Genomic DNA, 19,455 nt, shown 5'->3' on the forward strand with positions numbered 1-19,455 from the left:
CCAAACTTTGATCAGCAGTCTGATCCTTGTGAAAAGTTTTTGTTTATTTCCCTCCCTTCCAAAGCCTTTACCAGCTCCATCTCTTTCAAACTAAACCGGATGTTGCAACACAGCTTTCTACCATCTGACCCCAATCCAACTCTGTCTTTGTCTCATGCATTTCATCCAAGCCTGCTCAGTCGGCTGCATCCCACTGACAGGCTCATGCATGCATTTTTCTGCTGTCTTACTGTTCCTGTAGATCTTCAGTCATCATCCCATCAGTTTGCTCAGGCTTTGTGAAAACTGGATCCTAAGAGGTATTCCTTGACTAGCAATTTTAAGATGCAAACACCAATTATTTTCCTTTTCTTCTCTCTCTTACTCTGGCTTTATTCATAGTGCTCATTGTTGTCTCCTATAATGTTAATATATTTGTTATTTAGATGGTTTCCCAATCCATAGGTGTCCTACTGTCCAAACTTTGATCAGCAGTCTGATCCTTGCGAAAAGTTTTTGTTTATTTCCCTCCCTTCCAAAGCCTTTACCAGCTCCATCTCTTTCAAACTAAACCGGATGTTGCAACACAGCTTTCCAACACAGCTAATCCATATTAACTGTAATATAAAGATGAAATCATTGACTTCTTTAGTGGGCATGGTACCTGTACCACTTTAGATCTGTTTAAAGACCTTATGGTAAAAGCAACTGGAGATGGCAGTACCTGAAAGAGTAAGTGGCCTCCAAAAATCACAGAAGACCTTACAGTGCCTTCTGCAGGGCACAACCTCAATAGCCTAAAGATCCTCAACTAAGACTTGCCTAGTAATGTTCTACACCACCACCTTAAAGACCAAATTCCCCAACACATAATCCCTTTGGGAGCATGCATCATATTTAAACTCCAGGAAGAGGATACCCTGGGATTGTTGGAATATGTGCTTTATGGAAACGGTTTTCCAAAATAGAAGTTAACAATTTTAATTCAGAAATACATTGATGTGTTACAATTATAATAATATGTAGGAATATTGGAACACATATTCCCATAGAATGAAGCACCAAACGCCACATAGAGGCACGGAACTGAAGATGCCAGCTTGCAAGAGATTATGAAGGCTGTGCCATTAAACAAAACTTATTCTCACATTAGCTCTAGTTGTACTTGAATATGCCAGGCATGGAAGAAAGGAACACTAATGAGGTTAACCCCATAAAATCTATAAACTTGACCAGTCTTGTATAATGGAAGGACCAACTCAAATAGTTCTCATTCTGTAGAAGAAAACAGAATGTGTGAGATAGATTCTCTTTTCACCATACCATGTGTTCAAATACAGAGCCATTTGGGTTAGGTAAAGTGGCACCTGTAGGTTCTCATCCAACATTCATAACCACACCACTCTGGAAGACTAGTTAGTTTTCTAGAACCAGGCTTGATTTCCCTCCTGGTGAGTGACTAGTTAGTTTTCTAGAACCAGGCTTGATTTCCCTCCTGGTGAGTGGGTTTAAGTGTAATTAGAGAGTGACTGATTGCTGACTGCCAAGGCATGTGTGCTACTACTGCAGCTTTGATGTTATTATGTCATATTGGACATAATTATGGTTCATACATTTCATAGCAGGAAAGGACTGTTGGTGGCTTTCCTCCTTTGGAAGCTTGCATGACACCTTCTGGTACCATGAGAGTTACTTTACATGAGGAAGGCTTTCAGGCCAGATCCATCTCAGGGACATCTAACGAATACTGAGTGCAGGAGAAATAGTCTTCTTTACTGAAAACTGTGACAAGGCTATCCAATATTTAATAATCAGCCCTGAATATATATATATATATATATATATATATATATATATATGTGTGTGTGTGTGTGTGTGTGTGTGTGTGTGTTTGTGTGTGCGTGTGTGCGTGTGTAAGACACAGATTGAATAGGTTGTATCTTTACTGAAAACCATGACAAGGCTATCCAATATTAAATTATTTTGTAAGTTATGTATAATATGTAATATATCATATTTTGTTAATAAACTAATAAAATACATGAAATATTTTGATATATATAAATATATTACAAAAATTAAAGAAAAAAAGAGACCATGCTTTCAAAAAGAGCAAGAGATTACATGGAAGAATTTTGAGGAGGAAAAAAATGGAAGGGGTAAATGATGCAATTATATTATAATCTCAAAATATTATTTTAAAGAAAATAGGGAAGAGAGAAAATAGAGAGAGAGGGAGAGAGAGAATCATTTCTTCTTGGTGGAACATATTCCCCTAAAGATTTCAGATCATAGATCATAGATCCAAATACCAGATTTAGATTGATGGGCAATTTTATGAAGCAAAAAGGAAGACATATTCTATGATACCTGTGAAATATCTTCACTCAATTCCATGTTTCTCTACTAGAGCCTTTTATAATTCTTCAACCCTACACATGTTGACTGGACTTTGCCATAAAGAGTAAGTCTAAGAAGCAAAGATTTTCTAAATGTGGTGGCACTTCTATTATTCCATATCCTCAGAATTCACCAAACGTTATTAAATGATAGCTATGTCAGAAACCGAGTGAATGAATCCTTGATGACTTACTGAGTCTACAGTCAGCTAACAGAGCATCTTGACCACAGCTGCTTCAGGGCTTCTAGCTCAGACACCAGGAACTCTTCAGAATTCAGAATAATGAAGAGAAATCTTTTGTTATTAACTTCAAGATTTTTGAAGTTTGGTTGTTTGGGACTCATTTTTAAGAGGAAGATAATGATTGCTCAATTTAATTCCTCTGAACTTCAACTTGTTTTGACTTAGTTTAACATGCGAGATAATTTACTCTTTGAAGTCCAGTTTCTCTCTGAGGAATTTTAATGGAAGAGGAGATGTATTCAAATGTGTGGTTTCTCCACATTATAATTTTATTATTACTAAAATACACTTGTGCATTGGATGTGGCATTTGTTTTTACTGCAAAATCTAAGATAGCTTATGTCAGAGAATATGACAGATGTGTTGATATGATAAAAAGAATGGGGCATTATTTTTGAGATTTGGAAAGAGAGTAACCTTGGACTTGATTTAATTAACAGTTTTGATCCATTTTTTCAAGCTAAGAACACACATATGATGAGGGCTCCTTTCGATACTTTGCCTCAGGGTTGGGGAATTAGCTCAGTGGTAGAGTGCTTGCCTAGCAAGTACAAGGCCCTGGGTTCGGTCCTCAGCTCTGGGGAAAAAAAATACAAAAACAAGGTAACTGGATACTTTACCTCATGACATTGATGATGATGGTGGTGCACACCTGGGAACAAGTTTTAATATCTCAAACTAGAAACTGAGAGAGATTTGGGTCCCACCACTCTTCCTGAAAGCATGCTCCCAGTGACTCCTGAGTATTTCACTATTGAAGTGAAACCATCTAGTTCTTTGGAAAGTTAGTTATGCCAAATGATGTTTTGCTGGGGCACACAGGTGAAAGGCTGTCTTGCTAAAGCAAACACGTGAAAGACTGTCTTCCTGAAGCAGACACTGGTGAAAGGATGTTTGGATAGAGCAAACCGGTAAAAGGACTCTTGATGAAGGACCCCACAGACAGAGGGAGACGAGCACTCAGTCTTGGTTCCGTTTTCTCTACTCTGCCTTGTTGTTCTTTGCTAACAACACACGCATGTTGATTCACCTTACAGAGCATTGTTGAGCTCAACTTGTAATAACACTGCCACAGAGAGAAACTTACCCAAGAACTGCTCATAGGTGTCAGTTTTGCAGCCTCACCTCAGGCCAGTTGGTGAGCCTGGCACTTTCTTCTGAATTGAACTACAGCTGCCTGGAGTCTGCCTGCTGAAAGGACTAGACTGTAGCTGCTGGTTCGTGCCTGGTGTCTGCCTGCTTAGAGGACTGCTCTGCAGCTGCTAAGACATATTTGGTGTTTGCTACAGGACTGAACTGCTGCCAAAGAATATCAAGCTCACCCCCAAAGAACTATTGCTGAACAGGTCCACTTCCCCCACATGCTAATAACTTTTCTCTTCCACTAACTCTGCTGGCTGGTGGGCTAGAGTAGAGGTTGAACGTTTATTAAAAGTGGGTTGCAAAAAAAATGTATGACTATCCCATTATCCAGTGACTCATGGGTATTCCACTAGGCCCATCTCTTAAAAGATTCACACTATCGTCCAGTACTGCCCCACAGGGTATCAAGTTGCTTACACATGGATATTGGCTGAGACCCATGTCACACTCTAGCCAAGGTACTGCATTGGTAGATAGCAGGTCACATTTTAATTTAAAACTACAATTTTTATAATACAGGAATGGTTTTACACAATGAAATGCAGTGTGTTCCAGGGGAGAGTCTGACTGTATAATGTGAACACTCATTTAATACGGAGTCAAGTAATGATAGCATCCCTTACTTGATTCTATGATATGAGTTGTACAGTTTGGGAGAAATTTGAATAAAATCTGAGAGGCTCTGCCAGTGCCTGGCAAATACAGAAGTGTATGCTCACAATCATTTATTGGACAGAGCATAAGGTCCCCAATGAAGGAGCTAGAGAAAGTACCCAATGAGCTAAAGAGGTTTGTAGCCCCATAGGAGGAACATCAATATGAACTAACCAGTACCCTCAGAGCTCCTTGGGACTAAACCACCAATCAAAGAAAACACATGGTGGAACTCGTGGCTCTAGCTGCATATGTAGCAGAGGGTAGCCTAATCGTTCATCAATGGGAGGAGAGGACCTAGGTCCTGTGAAGGTTCTATGCCCCAGTAGAGGGGAATGCCAGGTCCAGGAATGGGAATGGGTGGGTTGGGGAGTGGGGGAAGAGATAGGGGATTTTAGCAGGGGAAACCAGGAAAGGGGATAACATTTGAAATGTAAATAAAGAAAATGTCTATTAAAATAATATAAAAAAATAATCTAGAGTGGGAAATGCATAACATACTTTGTCACTGCTTCTTCACCTTTGATGCTTACTCTGAAATGAAGTGTGTCCCTCTCTCCTGCTGGCCCATGTTGGCATTTGAAAGGAATGTGTACACAGCCCAGGACTGATGTAGTTCATTGTCACATGGTCTTGGTCCCACATTAGTGCTTAGTTTACAGAAAGACCCTTCTCCATAGATGAAAGCTATAGTCTCTAATATTAATTTTATCTACAATAGATATTGGTTGATCAGCAGGCCTTTCAAAAGATCTTTGCTCTTAATTAGCCTGAATTTTTAGGAAGAAAGAAATATAATTAAATAATTGTTCCCCAAATGATAGATGGCGCAGTTAAATACTTTTTGGTTAAAAGGGAGAAAAGAGGACATTTGACATTTCTCAAAGCATATTACTTAGTAGAGTAGAAAAGGGAAAAAAATGTCACTCATATGAGTGTTACAGTCTAAAAATACACTTTCACAAGGAAATACAAATGGTCTCAATTTGAGGTAATAGTGACTAGGAATACCCTAAGTGACTGATTAAAATGATGTGGAAATTTTCAGCCATGCTTCAGGGATCTTTAACTCTTTCTTGTAGCCTTGGGACTCTTCTGGCTTCGTTAAGCTGTAATAGCTACAGGTGATTCATCCCACCTTGTCACGGAATATCTGCTTTTTGTATTTCTTTTTTTTTAATTAGGTATTTTCTCCATTTACATTTCCAATGCTATCCCAAAAGTCCCCCATACCCTCCCCCACCCACTCCCCTACCCACCCACTCCCACTTCTTGGTCCTGGCGTTCCCCTGTACTGGGGCATATAAAGTTTGCACGACCAATGGGCCTCTCTTTCCACTGATGGCCGACTAGGCCATCTTCTGGTACATCTGCAGCTAGAGACACGAGCTCCTGGGGGTACTGGTTAGTTCATATTGTTGTTCCACCTATAGGGTTGCAGACCCCTTTAGCTCCTTGGGTACTTTCTCTAGCTCCTCCATTGGGGGCCCTGTGATCCATCCAATAGCTGACTGTAGGCATCCACTTCTGTGTTTGCTAGGCCCCAACATAGTCTCACAAGAGACAGCTATATCAGGGTCCTTTCAGCAAAATCTTGCTAGTGTATGCAATGGTGTCAGCGTTTGGAGGCTGATTATGGGATGGATCCCAGGATATGGCAGTCTCTAGATGGCCGTCCTTTCGTCTCAGCTCCAAATCCAAACTTTGTCTCTGTAACTCCTTCCATGGGGGTTTTGTTCCCAATTCTAAGAATTGGTCTTCGTTCTTCTTTAGTTTCATAAGTTTCACAAATTGTATCTTATACACCTGCCTGGCCTCATGCTACAAACTGTCAGTCAAACACTCCTGACCTTAGTGCTCAGAAAAAAAAAAAAAAAACAAAAACAAAAAAAAACCAAGTTGCCAGGAAGTAGACTGGGGTTATTCAGGCCCCAAAATGGATTCATTTCCTGTCACAGTTATGACCACTTGTACCTGAATTAAACAAACAAACAAACAACTGAAGGAAATGACTGCCTCTAGGTATGGGGGAGGAGAAAGTTTATTGTAGATATGTGGAAGAGCATAGTTAGAGGCAGGGACATCTGGGAGAGTGGACATGACCCTGAGCCATGTGGGGAGAGTGGGGAAAGGAAGTGGGGAAGGAAAGAGGAGACCAGCAGCCTGGGTGAAGAGTCAGGGTGAAGAGTCAAGAGTATGTGGTGGGGTGGGGTATGCCAGCTAGGAGGACCTTGTGACAGGTAGGGGCAGAGGGATGCAGGGAAAATCTGGCTGCTGGTTTCTGCTTTGATATGTTAAATAGGCACCTCAGCCATTTGTCCAAGGTTTGAAATCTAACAGTGGTGATTTCACAGAATATGCAAATGAGCAAACCCACTAAACCTGCTGGATCTCCATTTGAGGGAATTTCTCCCAAGACAGAGTATCTTAAATAAGACAGTCCCCCCTTCAAGTGTTTTTGGATACCTTTGGAGAGACCTCTTATTTTACGAGGTTCCTTAAGGCAAAGGGAGAATCAATGGGTGGAAATCAGAAGAGGGAATGTCCTGATTTAACTTTATGAATAGCAATTATAACCATTCTGTCATAAAATGAGTTGTCTTGGTAACAATAAGCTGGGTCACCTCATGGGGCTGATTTTCAGCTGATTCCCCTTCAGGCTGAAGACTAATACCAAATTCTGCTTAAGCCTAAAAACTTAGGACTCTGTGAGTGAGCACCTTTTTCCCCATAAGAAGACACAGGGCACTTTGCATTCAACTTTTTGAAAGAGAAAAATTTAATATATTTTATCTTATTATACATTTCCCCTAAATTACAAAGTTGACAGCTGCAAATATATTCTGCTACAAAGCTTTCTGTAAGAAACATCTCTATAAGAAAATACATCTCATTAACATTTCCTGTAAATAAATTATTTCAAATAATAATTTTTGAGAGGGTGAATATAAGGGGGGGATAATGTGAAAACTAGGTGGTAGGTGTCGTATGAAATGTAGGAAATTCTGACCAAAATACTCCATTTTCACATCACAAAGCTTAAACCACATAAGGTTTGCTCTTGGGTAAATTAGCTTATGCGTTTTGTTCTAGCAGACACCTGCAGAGCACTAACCACCATCACCCTGACCAAATGTGTGTCCAAAGCTGAAACTCCTGTTGGACTGGACTTTGAGATTGCAGATGGGATATAAGTCAAGCACAAAAATGATGTGTGGTCTATAAGAGCTTGAGCAACATCAGGTTTAGCCCTTCCTTCCTTCCTTCCTTCCTTCCTTCCTTCCTTCCTTCCTTCCTTCCTTCCTTCCTTCCTTCCTTCCTTCCTTTCTTTCTTTCTTTCTTTCTTTCTTTCTTTCTTTCTTTCTTTCTTTCTCTCTCTCTCCCCCCTTCCTTCCTTCCTTCCTTCCTTTCTTTCTTTCTTTCTTTCTTTCTTTCTTTCTTTCTTTCTTTCTTTCTATTTTCTTCTTTCTTTTTATTTTTGTCCTCTATGCTCTAGATGTAGTATTCAGAAATGTGTTTAATCCGAAAATAGTGAAACGATTTCAGGGAATTTCTATAGATTAGAGATATGTTATTACTTTTTAATTTTCAATAGTTTCAGAAAATAGGAACTATGTCTTTAGTAATGACATACTCCATCAAGAGGTTAGTATATAAACTTCTGATGACATCATCACTCTAAAGCTTAGAGAGATTGGTTCCTCTCATATCACCTGGCTCAAGGGAACCCACTTTGTAAAATCCCCTCATATTGAGATTATCTTACAGCCTCAAAAGCATGAAATATTTTGAGGCTGGGGAGGGCAGGCTGCATTGCACCGAGCTTACCTGCATGAGAGCAAATTTTATGGAGAGCTTGAACTTTGCTTCTGGAGCCTCTGATGCCAATCATGACAATCCAGCCTGTGTTTCAGACATGTGACCTTAAAGCCTGGATAAATGACAAGGTTCCACCTACTTCTCTGCTGGGCTCCATGTAGTACAGATATCACTCACATCTCTAGTGCCTGTATCACCCTACTGGTCTCCAGCTACACAAGGATAAAGGTATTTATCAGTATATCACAGGTAGGGTATGTGCTCACTCCGTCATTCACGTGTCAGACACCTTCAGTGGTTTTGCAGTCTGAGACAATTCTGCCCTGTGCTTGTATTGCGCATGATTAATGGCTCTAGCTCAAGCGGGAATCACATTGGCAATGCCATTCCTTCACAATGCAGATTCTGCTTTTGTCTTACATCTAACTTTATTAATTCAGGTGAAATTAGGTTTTTGAAATAGAAATGAGTGGCCGAAAGAGACACATTTATCCTTTTCTAGCCCATTGCCTTAACCACTTGGCCAGGACTACTGATCGTTTACCCTGTTCTGATGCCTAAATGACATACCAGTATCTTGAAGTGATTTGGAAAATACCGACTGCCTTTTCCTCTTGTCTACCAAGGCCTTTATTTGAGAAAAATCAGAGGTGATTTTTGTGAGGTGATTAATGATGCTGAACATTTTCATTCCCTGTTCTTCAGCGTTCCCCATGTTTTGGAGATTCTCTTATGTTAAGGGAGAGTGAGAGTAATTTATTAAACTGTAGCTTTGAATAGAAATGTAGCTTTAAGTTATTTTTAAAGCCATTGCCAATCTGAAGGAAATGCCCCCTACAGCTCAAGCCAAACTCTTGGAAAATCACATGGTATTCGTCAGCAATTTCCATGGTGTGCTTTCTTTTAATAATAGCATTTTCACAAATGTGTACATTATTTACATAGATGAGGCACATAATGGAACACTGGTAGTACTTTGGTTGTTGTCGACTCTACTTAATTCAGTCCTGCCCTCTTCTGCTCCACATTCCTACCACATTCCTCATTCTTCCACATTCCACTCCAGGTTTCCATCATGCCATAATGCATTAAATACACAAATTCACAGTCTGCTAGTGATGACTCTTCCAGTGTTTATCAGATCTTCTGGCATACATGGAGTCTGGCTTTGGAAGAGTAGGTGGCATCTTTCCACACTTTACAGGACAGGCCCTTTGCACAGTCACACCTCTGGAAAATCTCCAGCCCGTGAGAACCCTTCTTGCGTTGTTTGGTACAGACTTCCCCCTGATGGAGCACTGGTTTGCAGATTTTGGTCCAGAAGTGGCGAGCGCAACAAAACCCATCAATGCAGTCCGATGACCGCAAGCATGGGTCTCCTTCGTGTCCTATGTAAAACAAGGCCAAAGGGGTTACTAGGGTTTTTGGAAGCAATTTCTACTGTATAATCAAAATCACAGAAAACACTTCACTTACATTATCCTGCCACTGATGATGAAAAGTCTTAGATTTGTACCAGTTTGTTCTCTCTTTACACTCATAAGTCTGCCTTTGTCTTTTTCCATTATCTACCATTTGAATATAAAGTTCAATGACACAGCAGTACTGTGTTCATCTTTAGTTCATCACAGTCTAGTTTTCCCCCATTTCTCTCAGTGTGTTTATGTGTGTGTGTGCATATATGCATGCTTTTTTCTTGTGTGGGAGTATATGTGTGTGTGTATGGGCAAGTACATGTGTATGAATGAATCTGAAAGACCAGATTGTGTTGGAAATCATCCTCTATCCCTGTCCTACCTTATTCTTTGAGCAGAATCACTCAAGCCAGCCTAGAGCTAACTGATATGGCTAGATTTGCTATCCAACTTTCTATGAGGGATCTCCTTATGTCTGTCTTCCGAGGCTGGAGTGACAGATAAACTGCCATGCTCTACCCAGCATTTACAGAAGTGAGGAGGATTGGAACTCCTGTCCTCATGGCGAGCACTTTACCCATGGAGTCGACTCCCCAAACTGTAGTATAACTTTAGATATTTTCCTGGTGATTTTTTCCTCTATGGGGTGAATTTGAGATTTTAAAAAAGGTGGTTTCAAATTCATTAATTTGATGTCTATTCAACAGGTCTCAACAAAGCTGTGCCTCAAGAAAGCTGCAAGTTTCAGGGATTCTTGACATTGTTAATCGGTGGAGTCTAGCTGTGAAAGCAGAAGTTGTAGCACACATTATCTAATGCAGAGAGTTGGTCACATGTATGGTAGTTGAACTAAGCATTATGAAACATTGATGAGCTGCAGGAATTCACTACCATATTTAGGCCAAGAGACGCCCAAGGATCAGGCAATGTCAGCATCCAGGGGTTCTATTCATTGGCCAGAAACTAAAGCTCCACCTGACAGCAGTTCAAGACTGAAACTAAACATGGTCATTCCAAAATACTAATGGAGGCTGTGAGAGTAGGAAGCTGTTTAAGCCTAGCCAGATGCATCCGGCAAAGAGTGGTGGGAAATGTGGAAATACAGCCTACAAGGAGCCATGCGTCAGAATAGAACACAGAGATGCCATCCAGCCTCGCTCAGGGCCATCAGGCTCTGGGACAACCAAGGACTTACTGTAAACTATGTGAGATTACAAATCTGGGTATTGTATGCACACACACACACACACACACACACACAAAGTCACCAAATAGCACCCTCCCACACACATCTTGGCTACATTGATTTCTGTTTCAGTATAAGGCAGGGGTTGTCAAGCTATGTGAGCTGCCGGATTGCTGAGGCTCTTACAGTAGAACTCAGCCATAGGGAAGACGTTAATGAACATATAAATCTGTGGTTTTAGGAAGCATATTTAGGTGATGCAGATGAGTCTTAAAGGTCATTGTGTGGCCACCTGTGGGCCCCATCAATCTAGATGTAACTACTTCCACTGTAAGATTTTGATGCAACACAAGATTTCTATTTGTGCGCTGAACATTTCATACACAGACGGTTATAACAAAGAATGTGATTAGTGCTATGACTCAGATTTCTGTTGGAATGAGGAAAGACACTCACATAATACCAACTATACAGGAACTTGATGAAATGGAAATGAGAGGATACAGGAAAACATTTCAGGGTCCTAGTAGACACAGCAAAATAATAAATAAAGGTGTGCTATTAGCCAACATCTTTAGCTTTATACAGATGACCACTAGCAGTCCAGGATATAGTAATTGGTTAAATCTTCTCCAGGACATTGTCTTTTTAGAAGATAAAATTGTGGGGAAATGGTTTTGTGGTGAGACAAGCTATAGAAATAACATAATCCGAAAAAAAAAATACTAGGTTTTCACATCAGGATTTCCCAGAGCACTTCAGTGCAACAAAACTCCAAACAAAAGGGGAGATGCTCTATTACAAAGTTCTTTAAAACACTGGGCATTTTAAATCACGTACATCTTGAAAGAGGAAAATGCAGATACACTTGGGAAAGGCCTCCTTTGGGTATACCTCTGCTTCATGCTTTCAATGTTTTTGAATTACTGTCAAATAATTTCATACTAGTCAAATTTGTTACTGGTGAGTGGGAGGATTCTGACATGTTTCCATAAGGAGAAGGGGGCTTTGTGTACTCATGCGTAAACCCACCATAAACCAATGCTTCCTATAGATTGGTCTATGGATCACATGTCATCTGATTGCCTGGTAAGATCAACTTATCGAATCCTCAAAGGTGAAAATAATGGCTGGTAATTTAATTGCCAGCAGCAATAGCTCCTCGTGTATTTTTCATAGTGCTTTACTCTTTGATAGGTTTCAACCAGACAGGTTTGTTTAGAAGATTTCTTCATGAGAGAGGGATGCCTAGAAAATGGTGTGGCAGGTCAGGTCTTTCTCATTAAACATATACTTTTTAGTAATTCTATGAAATCTCTAGCATTTTCAAAATTAAAAATGAATATACTCTCTTTGAATTGTCCATTGGTGAACATTTTTAATACTCGATTCATGGAGCCAAAATGAATTACCGATACTTTCTTTTACTTCTTTATGAAAGAAAATTAGAGAAGCATGGAAGTACAGGTGGTAACCTACCTTTTATATGAGGCATCTTGGAGTGTGGCCTTCCTAGATTCTGCCATCCCAGGTCATGGTTGGAATAGTGACCATGGTTGCGATCTCTATGCCGAGTGCCATCCAGAGCTGGGATATGTGGGGTGAGGATGCTCTCAGTGACTGGGAGGCAGATGCCTGGAAGTAGGGATGTAAACAGATCAGTTTACAGCCTGTGATGTTTATCCTATCCATGTAAGTAAGACATTCATGTGTCTGCTTCCTAATCTACCTGCTCTGTATGTATCTCTGTATGTGCTGCTCATTCTTCACTCACTTGCCTATTGCGGAATGAATACTATGGGTCTGGAGCCAAGCTTCCTAGATCTAAATCTTACCTCTTTCAAGCTCAAATGACAGCATGCAAACAACAAGAAAATATAAATAAAAACCGAATTAACCTCATTGAATCATTGTCAATAGAGGCAAAGAGTTGAGAATAGTGACATTGTGAAAAAGTAAGTTAGTGTCTGCTGTTTTCTTTTTAAACGTCATCTGGCTAGATATCTACCCAGGATCGATTTTGTTCATGAGCAAAACAATCTCAGTCTGGCCTACACACTTCTCAAGCAGTGTGAGGCCTTTCTTCCTCCCCTCAGTTCCTTTGTGGTTCTCACAGATTTCTGCCTAGAGGCAGGCATGATGATGAGTTGGTTTTAATGACTACACTTATGCTTCTAACCACTTTCTGCAATTTCTCAACCATGTGTTGTCTGTGATTGTTTGTCAACTCACTATTAGGCTGAATAAATGTCTGACCATCATTTCATTAGGGTTGAGTGGAGACAAGCTCCAGGTGAGAGTCCTTTCTACTTGGTGGGCCAGTCACCCCCCCCCCACACACACACACACCTAGTAAGGCTGCCCCAGGACATCTTGAATAACTATAACACAAAACTCTTTTGAACCTGGTCAGTGGACTCACAACTGGACTGCCTGTCTTGGCATTCGTATGTTTAGTAAACAACATATTGAGTGATTTTTGAACGTAACATTTCAATTTTGCAATAACCTAAATCAGTGTAGAACACTGTCTAGAAAGTGGTCAGACATAGGAAACCTAAGGTTTGGAAGGTGACTCTGGTATCTCATAGTATACAAACCAAGATCCAAACCCTCCCAAATTTTAAGAAAGAAAGGCCTGTTAACACTTGATAGCTCTCTTACCATTGTTGCAGCGGGTACCAGGGCAACACATCCCATCTCTGTGGCATCGTTTCTTTTTCCTCCTACAGACCATGCAGGCTGATGATCCTTGGTGGGGACTGTGGCAATATCTTCCAACTTCACATTCCTTATCACTGCTGCAAGGGTAGGCCTGTTGTCAGATGGAACAGCACAGAAAGCAACAGGTGAGGCCTTGGGACCCTGAGAAGGCACTGAGCAGCAAACCTGAGTGGGAACTAAGTCATATTCACAGTGCCTGAATGAGATACACCACTGCGTACAGTTCTGAACATTGGTTCTCCGTGGTGACCCTTAGCTGATGGCTTTGTAAGTATTGACTTCTGATGATGCCAAAGGTGAAACTGGCAATAAACTTGGAAGTAAAAAACACCATGAAATTAACATTGCCCATACATTTTCATTGGCCTATGTTGGAATTAGGATTTATACTTCCTACCAATAGGTCCCTGCTGTAAGAATTACCTCAGAGACTGTCATATTGGTAACAGCTGTATTGCCACTAATTGCAGAACACAAGAGCCGCCTCACCACTCCATTCTCACCTGCTACCGAGAGGACAGTAAAAGGGACCAATGATTGTACTGGAAGTTAAAATGTGTTAGCTGCCCAGTCAGAGGAGAAAAACTTCTCACAATCCCTGCCTGTGAAAAAGGAAGGGTGAGTCTTCCAGAATAATTTGAGAAACAGCCTGATAGGCACACAAAACAACTGCATCTCCCCAAACAGAACAAAGAACCTTGCCCTCATCCCTCCTTCCTCCACAGAGCAACAGAGGGCTTTGCATAACCAGAGGGATGCTGGACTTGGGTTCTCCTGAGTTTTCACAAAGCCCAAAGGGTCCCTGCTCACACAACTTTCTCTCAGGAGCTACGCCTTCAGTTTGTGCAGAAAACACTGTTTATTAATATATTTCTCTACCCAGCAGTAAGCCTTGAAAGTTATCTAAGTGTTTGATAGTAACTCAAAAGATAGAAGTAAAATATGGACTCTGGTTGTGTCTGTCTTGCCTTTTGCAGTTCTTGGATCATTTGTCATGTATCTATTCAAAGACTAAGGTCACACAGCACTGTTAGATTTAGAGCATTGAGGTAGTTCTTCTGCTTTTATTATTTTTTTTAAAACAAGGTCTAATTATGTAGCCTGTGTTTGCTGGAACTCAACACATGAACCAAATTGGTCTTGACTCTTAAACTTGTGACAATTCTCCTGCCTCTGTCTTTAACTGGGATTATGAGCAAGCATTACCAGGCCAACCATCCTTTTGTTCTATTTTATTTTTCATATTTTCAGAGTGATCCACTAAGTTTTAACTACAAATGCAAATCACATTTTTTAAAGCTCTGAACTTTGCTTTGAAGTGTGCATAAATGATATAAAGATGAAGCTGGATAAAATGCTTGTGGCTCTAAAATAACCTAGTTTAGATTCATTCATTATGAAATCCCACTCAATGTCCTGACACCACACACTGTGTATGAATTTTCTCCTTTTCTCTCTGATGCTCTCTGTCCCTCTCTCTGTCTCTCTGTCTCTCTCTCCTTCTGTTTCTCTGTCTCTCTGTCTCTCTGTCACTTTGTGTCTCTCTATGTCTCTGTCTGTCACTTTGTGTCTCTCTGTCTCTCTCTCTCCCTCTGTTTCTGTCTCTCTGTGTCTCTCTCTCCTTCTGTTTCTCTGCTTCCCTCTCCCTCTCCCTCTCCCTCTCCCTCTCCCTCTCCCTCTCCCTCTCCCTCTCCCTCTCCCTCTCCCTCTCCCTCTCCCTCTCCCTCTCCCTCTCCCTCTCTCTCTCTCTCTCTCTCTCTCTCTCTCTCTCCACACTACCACATGTTTGCCAGGTATGTCTCATCCTCTTCAATGAGAAAGAAGAAGATGAGATGAAGTTAATGTGTGAGCCTGGGTGCAAATAGATTTTAACATCATTACAATGTCTTATTTACCCTTGAAAGAAGAGCACTGGGAACACACTCACGTCACTGTGAGGCGATTTTTCAATGCCCACACAGTGCCTATGCTCTATGCAGACATAAGATGATTTGGATTTTTCGTCCACTTTACAGTTTCCGAAGTGGACTTTTGAGAATACAAATGAAGTTGAATTCACAGAAGTGGGCTGTTTTTCAAGAGCCCAACACTGATGAAAACAAACCGAGTGTCACTTCCCGCCTTGCCACACTCTTCCCCTTGAGCAGTTTCCTCTCTTCCTACTTAAGCCCATTCATTTTCATTGAAACACAAGTCACATGTTTCTGATTCATTTACATTCATTTCATTAGATTGTTTTGCAAGAAACATTTGATGTCTTACAAATCTTCCCTTCCTCAAAAATAGGACGTTTTCTCAACAGAAACAAACACGCGCCACCTAAAAACATCATGTGTTCCTTACAGCTCAGCAAATTCTCAATCCCTTCCCAATAGAAGTGACATGGGGTTCCACCCCTAAAGGACAGACTATATCGGAGAATCGAGTTGATTGCTAAATGTAGCTTATTTATACAGGAAAAACTGCCAAAAGGACACCATTGTCCTCATCCTCAGTTATTGGAGTTTGGAGATAATGGATGTAGATACTGTTAGAGAAAAGATATGGTTCATCTGAATGGCTATTCTAATTGTATAGATGTTTATATAGATGGGTCTGGTTAACTTTGGTGTGTGATTTTTCTTGATTTGCAAGTTTTTTTTGTAATGAAGCTTATTAAAAAAATAAAAGTGGTATGCCCAGTATTGCTATCCCAATACCTGAAGCTCATTTTTCTTTAAAACAAACTACACGATTGGACATATAATTTTCTTATGCTCTTGTATATTCTTTCCTTTCTTTAAAGCAGAACTGGCACAGGCAAAGGCAGAATATATTTTTAGCACAAAATGTTACAAACATTGTGTGTGTGGGACTCAATGCCCATGTAAAAATTCTAGAAGGAATAGTTTGTGAGTTTGAAATTAGAGTTTAATAATTTTAAATACAAACATGGCTTCTCTCAAGCTTAAAAAAAACTCTTGGCTTCAGCAAACTGTATAAAGCCTAATGTATGAATATAAGCATATATGTTCTTCATAAATATTTTCAAGAAAGGACGCAATACATTGAATAAATTAAGTTTAAGAGAAGCAAGTGATATTTGGAGACATGCCTTGCCATAAAAAAGAAAATGACATCCTCAGCACAGACTTAGTGAGGCATAATAAAACCTTTGAGCCTAATCATTATTAAGAAAACGAAGCATAGGAAAATGCAGGCCCTGACTGATTAACAAGGATCTCTGTGTTTCATCATGGCCACATCCCACTTCAGGAACGAATTCTAGAGAAGGTATTTTAACACTAACATGAGGGCTTGGCCACTTGCCATTTCATTGGTATTCTTTTCTGTTTTTGTTGTTGTTGTTGTTGTTGTTGTTGTTGTTGTTGTTGCTGTTGCTGTTTTATGATTAAATTGTGTTACAGTAGGAGAACAAGGAAAGATACAGGCAGACAGAGATAGGCCCTACTACTACATGAGGTCCGGAAGAAGTGATGGGCATACAAATGAATGGACTTCTGGTGAGAAAAATATACATAAATAAAGCAGCCAATTAGCAACTTTCACAGGAAAGATCTTTATTTCCCAATTACCTTAGTCTCAAAAGGTCGTTACTTGGTTCTCACTTGATAATTACTTCATGGCAAACATAAAGTAAGTTTGAAAGACTTAGCTAAAGTTTTAACTTAATATTAATAACATGCTTACCTGTCCTGTTTTAGAGACTTAAAAGTAAAAGGCTGATATGTATCTTAGTACAATGGTTTACAGCAGAGCGGGGGGTTATGGCTTTGCTGACTTGGTCTTTGGAGAAAAGATACTTGTATGTGAAGTCCATTGGCAATCTACCTGAAAGCTAATGACCAAGTGTGAATTAGAATAAGACCTGTATTCTCTGTCTACTAAATCTTCCAGAGCTGTCTAAAAATCTCATTTTATCAACATCTACAATCATTCACTATCCAAATTCAGGCAGGTTATGGTGTAAATTAATTAGGAACCATCCTAATAAGAGAAGATGGTTAGCCATAAATTAACATTATTAGACATAAATATGAAAGCTGTCCAGAATCAGGTTAAAAAATAAATAAACCAACATTTGTCTTCAGTTTTCCACCCTAAAAATAGAGTTGTTTCTTTCTATAAATTGCTAAACTAGTGTTCATTATCACTGAGAGGGAGAGAGGGAGAGAGAGAGAGAGAGAGAGAGAGAGAGAGAGAGAGAGAGAGAGAGAATTGAAAGAAAGAGAAAAAGAACACATTGAACACAGCTTGAATTGAAGTCTATCAGAAATCAACATTTCTTTATAGTATAAAGAGTTTGATGTCCTGATGTTCCAGGATGGGTTGTCCTGATGTTCAGGGTGGGGGTCTCCCAGGGGAGGGGAGAGGTACTGTGACAGGGACAGGGAGGAGAGGATCTGTGATCAGGATGTAAAGTGAAGAAAGCAAGGAAGGAAGGAAGGAAGGAAGGAAGGAAGGAAGGAAGGAAGGAAGGAAGGAAGGAAGGAAGGGAAAGGAAGGAAAACAGAAAGAAGGAAGGAAAGAAAGAAAGAGAGAAAAAACAAAAGAGTGCGAAGTTCATTTCCACTGTGATAGCTTAGAATCATTTTCAGTTTTAGCAATGAAATAAGGAAGAGACATTAAGAAACTTTTCGAAATACACAATGCAATCAGTGGCAGAGGATTTTGAGTAGACTGAGCAAGGTTGTTCACTGGAGACCTCTGCGCTGAATCCAAAGAATAGAAAAGTAAACTTGCCCACATTTTTCTAATGCCAACAGCCTGTCCTGGCATTAGACATGGTGCGGAAGAACAGAAAACTGGCCAGAAACACAGACAAAGCTCTGACAAGGATTCCAGTTCTTGACAACAGTTTTAACTGAGTGTAAATCAGCATTAGAAGCAGAAGCCTCCCACACAAATAATGACAAGTAGAACTGTGAGGATCCAAGCAGAAAGAAATTCAGCCATTCCATCAGTTCCTACAATCGTAAGGTACATTGCTTCAGGTGTTACTACAACACTAACTAATAAATAGACTCTGGACACAACCAAACCTTCCACATGCTCAAAAGAACGGTATTTTTCATCTTTGATGATGGGAGGGAGAGAAAGAGACAGAAACATCACAAGTTGTTCATGTGGGGTGGCTGGCCACCCATCCGGATTCTTGCAAGATCGACCTACTTTTGTTGTTTTAATCTAGACAATCCTCTGTCCCCTTGAGCACTGTTTGTAACAAGCACGGAAGTTGACTGGAGCCAGGAAAACCTCATCAGCTGGGAAAGCAGAAGACAGCCTGCGGGGGTGAGAGGGGACAAGCCAGCTGTGCAAATGAAAGAAAAACTGGGTGGGTAGAGGGCGTACCAGTGAATGGCTGGGGGCAGGAGCATGTCTTGGGGCTCTGATGTCAAAGCAGATCCATGCTGGCCATCACACTTGGGAAACCACAGCCCTATTCTAACTCCTCAGAGGAGAGAGTAATTTCCCAAATTTTGATGCTCTACCTGGTAGACTTCTATTCCAGGAGAATATAAGGCACGCTGCCCAAAGGCATGCATTTCTAAACTACACATGAAAATTGCATCATGGGAAAGCTGAGTTGATAACACCTCAGGCTTGTCACCTTCTTTGCCCAAGATGACAAAGCATCTTTGGGGACTCATGGACCTCAGGCTGGGAGGAATAGCTATATTAAATTTGAGAGAAAAAGTTCAGGTTCTCATGGTGTGCGGGATATGAACCCTTAGGTTCTTTAAAACACCTATTTGCCTATTGACTCAACAATCAACAGTTACTAGGTCTTTGTTGCCTGATTATGAATCATCTCCCAGGTACTTTTAAGAGCTATTTGTGAACTGCAAATGTTTTGCTACCTGGTCTCAGGATGTTTTGGACAAAAATAT

General features: G+C 40.3%; 1 protein-coding gene across 1 annotated transcript in view; it reads right to left on the reverse strand.

The window, feature by feature from the left end:
* Window positions 1–7,244: 7,244 nt before the first annotated feature.
* Dkk2 (dickkopf Wnt signaling pathway inhibitor 2) overlaps window positions 7,245–19,455 on the reverse strand; it is a 100,893-nt gene continuing 88,682 nt past the window's right edge. The window contains exons 2-4 of the mRNA XM_021158921.2: window positions 13,505–13,655; window positions 12,320–12,475; window positions 7,245–9,627 (exon numbers count right to left, since the gene is read on the reverse strand). Coding sequence (XP_021014580.1) covers window positions 9,377–9,627; window positions 12,320–12,475; window positions 13,505–13,655 — 558 coding nt within the window. The 3' untranslated portion in view covers window positions 7,245–9,376. The remainder of the gene's footprint in view (window positions 9,628–12,319; window positions 12,476–13,504; window positions 13,656–19,455) is intronic.

Source organism: Mus caroli, unplaced genomic scaffold (genome assembly GCF_978045245.1).
Source record: "Mus caroli unplaced genomic scaffold, Mus_caroli_1 scaffold_3, whole genome shotgun sequence".
Classification (NCBI taxonomy): Eukaryota; Metazoa; Chordata; class Mammalia; order Rodentia; family Muridae; genus Mus; species Mus caroli.